The sequence below is a fragment of the Mesitornis unicolor genome, unplaced genomic scaffold (assembly GCF_000695765.1).
Source record: "Mesitornis unicolor isolate BGI_N332 unplaced genomic scaffold, ASM69576v1 scaffold29716, whole genome shotgun sequence".
NCBI classification, from domain to species: Eukaryota; Metazoa; Chordata; class Aves; order Mesitornithiformes; family Mesitornithidae; genus Mesitornis; species Mesitornis unicolor.
In genome coordinates, this window is record NW_010192157.1 from 1 (window position 1) to 6,209 (window position 6,209).

At 60.7% G+C, this 6,209-nt stretch overlaps 1 protein-coding gene across 1 annotated transcript in view; it reads left to right on the forward strand.

Annotated features, from left to right (window-relative positions):
* Nucleotides 1-3,249: 3,249 nt before the first annotated feature.
* Nucleotides 3,250-6,209, forward strand: part of SEMA3G (sema domain, immunoglobulin domain (Ig), short basic domain, secreted, (semaphorin) 3G) — a gene marked incomplete at its 5' end in the record, with an annotated part of 6,558 nt that continues 3,598 nt past the window's right edge. Inside the window, 4 exon segments of the mRNA XM_010186989.1 lie at nucleotides 3,250-3,410; nucleotides 4,201-4,263; nucleotides 5,741-5,860; nucleotides 6,056-6,146. Of these exon segments, the coding sequence (XP_010185291.1) occupies nucleotides 3,250-3,410; nucleotides 4,201-4,263; nucleotides 5,741-5,860; nucleotides 6,056-6,146 (435 nt within the window).

A 6,209-nucleotide genomic window follows, 5' to 3' on the forward strand; every position in this document is an offset into this window, starting at 1 on the left:
GAGGGGGGAAACTGAGGCACCGCGCTGTTCGGGCACTGCCACGCTCTGGCATGGGGGCTGGGGGAGTCGCAGTGCGTGGGTGCCCCCCTGGGTGCTCAGCATCGCTCCCGGTCAGGGTGGGAGCCAGGTGGGACCCCTAGCTGCCTGGGTTCCCCTGGGTGCTGCTCGGCCTGGGCATCCCCCAAGCCTCCCGTGCTGAGGTGCAGGTGCTGGGGTGGCGGGGAGGCCCTGGGGGTGCTGCGCTGGGAGTGCCTGGTTTTAATTAAAACTCCCCCCTGTGATCCTGCTCTGGCTTGGTGCATCCCTGGTGCTGCCAGCTGAATCCAGGGCTGCTTTCAGCCAAACTTGACAGAGGAGTCAGGAGTGCTCCAATCTCCTCCTTCTTGCTTAAAAGCAATGAACCTGACCTAAAAAAAACACAAAACCAAACCAACCAACCAAAGAAAAACAAAAAAAAAAAACCCAAAAAAACCAAAAACCAAAACCAACCAACCAAAAAACCCCACATTGCATAATGCATATATTTTCCTTTCCCAAAGAGGGGAGAGGCCTGGGACAGCCCAGCTTTCAGACAGCCCCGGGAGCTGCAGATCGTGGCCCTGCGCCGGGGGAAAGCGCTGCCCAAGCGAGGGGTCCCCTGGCCCTGGGGTACGGGCAGGCTGTGTCTCTGGCTCTGTCCTGGGTCAGTGCAGTCAGCCCCAGGGGCTCCCTCTCCACTGAAAGGGGGAAACTGAGGCATGCAGTGGCCCCACTTACCCTGGGAGGTGGCACTCTCCTAGGACGGCTTCCATCTCTGTCCCACAGTGGGATTGGTGTCCTCACGTGGGGTTTGGCAGCAGGGGTAGGAGGTTTGGGGTCCTGGCAGAGCCTGGTTGTGGGGCTCAAGGTTTGGCTCAGCACCTGATCCACTCCAGCCCAAAGTCTGGCCGTGCCGGGCTGTTCCCCGGGTGCAAGGGGCTCCCCCGGGGCCAGGTGAACTCAGCCTCCCACAGGGACTGAGCAACCTTTGGAAGCTTTTTTCTTCCTTAAGTTGATTATTCTGTTCCTCTTCCAAATTGGAAACAGAAACTGAAATTTCCCATGAAACAAATTCTGCCACCGCCTTCTCCCTGGGGAAAGGAAAAGAAAACAAAAATTTCAATTAAAACCATTAGAAGCCTCTGAAATTAAAGCTGCGGTGAAGCGAAGCTGCTTGTGCTTAGCCTGTCAGTTTGGGCTGTGTGTGGCCGGTGGTGCTGGCTACAGGGTGGCATTTGGAAGGGCCACAGGGAAAGGTGTGCTGTGGGTGCAGTGGTGGCCGTGTCCCCAGCAACCCCTCTTGCTTCAAGCCACTCTTTGCCTTCCATTTCAGCTTCCAGCAGTGGCTCGTGAAAAGAGCATTTTGTGTGCACCAGGAGCATCCCAGCACAGCCTGGTGCTCCCTGAGATCTCTGCTGTCTCCCCAAGGGACCTCTATCCTGCTTGGGGGTGGCTTCTATGGGACTCCCCTCCTCTGGGGTAAAGGGATGCTGGGGATGGAGGGAGCATGACAGGGTGCTGCTTTCTGGGGAGATGAAGTCAGGGAAGGGGAAGGTGCCCTGGTGTAACACGAGGAGCAGAAGGAATTTGTTGGGGCTGGGGGAGAGGGGGAAGCCTCTCCTGAAGCAATAAAGGGAGCCCGGTGACTTTGCCAATGTTATTCTGAGCTGGGAAAATATTATTGCAGTGTTTTCCGTGGCTGGGCACAGCCACATGGGAGGACTGGTGATGCTGGGAGGGCATGAGGAGGAGGGTGCCCTTGGGGGGATGGGGTTGGAGGGGCCCCTGGTGCCAGCCCTTGAGTGGCTTGGTGGGGATGGGAGCTGTGTGCGATGGGATGGAGGCGGCTGTCACCCCCCGGGGAGGGACCCTCTCCTCCTTGCAGGAACCAAAGAAGCATTTCCCACCAGGATGGGCAAAATGTCACCTCCTCACTGGAAATGACAAATGTCCCCTCAGCAAGAGCAGGGCTTGGTACCGCGGTGTCCGGGGCTGCTGGCATCTGGGGTTGTCCCAGCACCACTTCCTCTGGCCTGGGGACATGTGTGGGGGATGCTGGGGCTGGGGGCTTCCCTGGCGTCAGCAGTGGTGCTGGCAGCCTGCCCCGGCCGAGGGTGTCTGGGGACACAGCTGTGCTCATCAATGGGGCTTTGTCCTCCTCCTCCTCTGCCTGGTGGTGTCAGTGGCCCCGGGGTCGGGGCAGTCGCTGGGAGGGGGTTTCAGAGCCTGATGAAGCTGAGCTGCTCCCTGTCACCCTCTCCCTCTGTGACAGCTGGATGGTGCCACCATGCCAGGGTTTTTGGCCTGCTGACCCCAAAAGTAATTTCCCACTGGAAGCCAGTCGTCCCACCGTGCCGCGGCGGGGAGGAAGCCTCCCCGACAGCAGGGTATGATGGCGGTGGTGGCTGCAGCGGGCTTTGTGTGCCGGTTTCCCCATGGCACTGGCCAGGTGCCTGCTATTGTGTCCCCGTCTGGCACCTCGTGGGGACAGGACTCGCTTTCTGCCCACTCCGTGTCTGCTCTCACCACTTTCCCTGGCTCCTTGTGAGCCCAGCCCAGGGCTGTTGGCTGGCATGGCCTTCACCAGGCTCTCGTGTACCCCAGCTCGCTCCACGGTGGTTCATGGATGGAGATGGATGCTGCTGCTCACAGTGTCTGGGAGCCGCTCTTGTGCTGGCCCTGGGATGGCTCCATGACTCCCAGAACAGCAGGGGGGACTCTCCTGCCTCCAGTCACCCTCTGAAAAAGCCAGGACCCCTTGGTACCACCAGCCAAGTGGGGGTCTAAGCCTCCTTTCACATTTCCCAAGTGGGTATGAAGGGCATCTGGAGGCTGGGAGCCCACAGGGTACTTGTGGTTGTGTTGCCCTTCTCCATCTTTCCTTGCCATGATGCCCCTTTGCTGCAGCACCCTCTGAGGGGTGGCTCCCAGGGGTGTGAGAGGGTACATAGCTGTGGGACGTTGTCCATCGCTTTTCCCTCCTGTCCTTGCATTGGGTGACAGCTCAGGGCCCCAGGGCTGTGCTGTCTGGCTGGGAGGGCTGGGAGCTGAGTGGGCTGGAGACCCTAGTGTGCACAGCAAATGGAGGGATGTGGTGGAGCTGATGGGGAACAGGGCATCCTCCAGCCCATGGCTGGGAGGAGACATTTGAGGTGAGCAGTGCTTACAGAGCCCTGCGGGTCTTCAGGGCTGGGGATGGCTTCTCCTGATGCTTCCCTCTCTCCCTGGCAGAGCTCCTGGGCACCAACCGTTCTATCCTCTTCTTTGGCCGCCGAGGCTTCCTGGGCTTCCACTCCCTCTACCTGGATGAGTACCGCGACCGGCTCTTCATTGGGGGGAAGGATGTGCTCTACTCCCTGCTCCTGGATGGGGGCAAAGCAGATGCCAAGGAGGTGAGCTGGGTCCTGCTGAGCACCTTGGGGTCTCCGTCCCTCCCCTGGCACCCCCTGCACCCGTTGCCCCTCCGAGCAGGTGGTGCCCAGCTGAGCCAGGCACCCTGAAGCAAGACCTGCCCTGGGGATGGCGAAATATAGAGCTGCATGCCTGCAGAGACAAGGTGCTGAAAGCATCCATCGCTGCAACAAGCTGTGCCAGGGCTCAGCTGGCAAAGCCCCCAGACCTCTCCTGGCTCCTCCGTGAAGGTGACAGAGCAGAGTGACGGCGCTGAATGGTGGCTCCCCTCCTCCTTCGCCCTCTCCACTTTGACTTCTTGTTTTTCAAGCGTGGCTCTGGGCTGTTTCTAGCCAAAGAAAGTGGAGAAGGAAATTAAATGTCCCTCGGTGTGCTGGGTCACTGCGGTGGGGTCAAGGCCTTGTGTACCCAAGCTGCCCTTGGTGCGGGAGCTGTTGAAGGCTGTGGGGGCACTTGGGCTCCATCACTCCCTGCTGTCCCCCAGCTCCCTTTCCCCACGTCACCTGCAGGCCCATCCCCTTCCAGGCCGGCTCCGGCCATCCCCAGCGTGACTGCCCAAACCGAGCCTGGCTGCGGGCTGTGCCCACCTGGGGTGCATTGCTCAGGAGGGAGGGTCCTTCCCTAGGTGCAGGGTGGGCTCTGGGGAGATGTTGGTCCCTCTCTCAGGCCCTGTCTCCATCCTTATGCCAATGGCAGCCTGGGGACATGTGTCTGCAAGGCTGGGTCCCTGCTGTCCTCCCTCCCAGCTCCAACAGGTCCTTTGTGTTTCAGATCTACTGGCCACCCCTCCCTGGGCAGACAGAGGAGTGTTTTCGGAAGGGGAAGGACCCAGGGGTGAGTCTGGCCTATGCATGCTCTGCCCTCAGCTGAGGGGTCCCCTTGTGCCCTGGGTGCCATTGTCCCCCCAGGGCTGTGCCACATCATCCCATTGGGGACAGCCCCAGGGGTTCACAGGCCAGGGCAGAGCAAGGGACCATCCCGGTGCACAGGAGGGAAACTGAGGCAGGGAGTTGGTGACCAAGCCTGGCCACATGAAACCCTTGCACTGGGCTCTGGAAATCCCATCTCCTGATCAGCCCTGTGGCCACAGAGCAATGGCCAGCGTGCCCCAGACGTGGCTGCAGGGAGTGGACAGGGAGAGCTGGGCTTGGACACTTGAGCTCGACACCGAAAGCCTTGTGTTGTGCCCTGTGGTCTGATCCATCCTGGCTGCCCCTGACAGTGGGAAATCTGGAACTTGCTCAAGTTCAGTGACCTCGCTCCCCAAACCTTACTCTTTTTTACATCCCTCTACCCTGATATAAAGCAGGACTATGGCAGGGAGAAAGTCTCCGCAGCTTCCCCGGCCCAGACGAATTGCACCCTGGGGTCCGCGTTCCCCTCTGCATGTTTATTTTCCAAGCTCTCACTGACAGATCCAAGTCGGGGCAGGCTCGATTTTTTTATTTTTCTTGAACTTTTTTTTTTTTAAACTTGCTATTTTAGAGGCTCTTTGCAAAGGGAAAATAAACAGCGGGGAGGCTGGGAACCCCCAGGGCGGCACAGTGGCCATGTTCCCAGCAGCCGAGGGGCCTCACGTCCTGCTGAGGGGGACGATGGGGGACAGCAGAGCTGGTGCTGCCGAGCTAATGGTGGTGGTGGCTGAGCAGGATAAGGATGGGAGCTCTTTTCCAGTGGGAACTGCCAGGAGAGACCGCGCAGGGTCAGAGGTGCAGGGCTCCAGCCCCGGGGGTGTCAGTGCTACTGATCCCCAGTAGCAGGGGACAATCCCAGACAGTAGCAATCCTGGATGCAGCCAAGGATGCCTGTGGGTATCCATCTCCGTCTCCCACGTTTCCTCCTTTTGTTTCATCCCCGGTGCAAGCAGGAACACAACATGGAAGGACGTCCCTGCAACTGGTCATGTACTGGGTGCCAGGAAGAGGAGGGTCCCCGGGGGCTTGGAGCTGAGTGGGTGACCTTGCTCCCCTGGCCAGCCTGGGCTGTGCGATGGGGTGGCCACAGGGGTGCCCATGGGCAGAAGATGGCCAGGTGCTGGCTGGATCACGTGTGGCTCCCCTGGGGTTGCTCTTGGTGGTAGGAGGACCAGTAAAAAGCCCCATCCTTTTGCCATGGGCTGAGGTCCACCCAGACCAAGTCCATATAAGTCCCATGGGGTGGGTGCAAGCTGCCATAGCCACCCCTGGCACTGGGGTGAAGGCAGAGAGCAGGGGAGCCAGGGCTGCGGCTTGACCATTGTTGTGGCAGGGACCCGGGGGTGGGCAAAGCACCGAGCCCCCACGACCCTTCCTCTCCCCTGCTGTCCCCCCAGACCGACTGTGCCAACTACATCCGCGTGCTGCACCCCTACAACCGGACACATTTGCTGGCCTGTGGGACAGGCGCCTTCCACCCTGTCTGCACCTTCGTCTATGTGGGACACCGCGGCGAGGTATGGCAGCAACGCAGCGGGGTGCCCACACCTGAGCATCCCTGGCGGGACACCCCTGGGAAGTGATGGGGAAGTGGATGCTTGCAGCGAGGCGCCTGCGAGCTGAGCAGGCACCAGCACCAGCCCCTGCGTGCCTAAGCATGGCCCCGCTGCCCGGGCAGGGCGGGGGGCTCACCTGCCTGCTCCCCCTCCCAGCACGCCTTCAGCCTGGACCTTGCCAGCGTGGACACCGGCCGGGGCAGGTGCCCGCATGAGCCCAGCCGTGCTTTCGCCAGCACCGTCATTGGTGGGTCACCTCCCTCGGGACCTGAGAGCCGCTGGGGAGCCGAGACGGCGGGGGGGGGCCCGG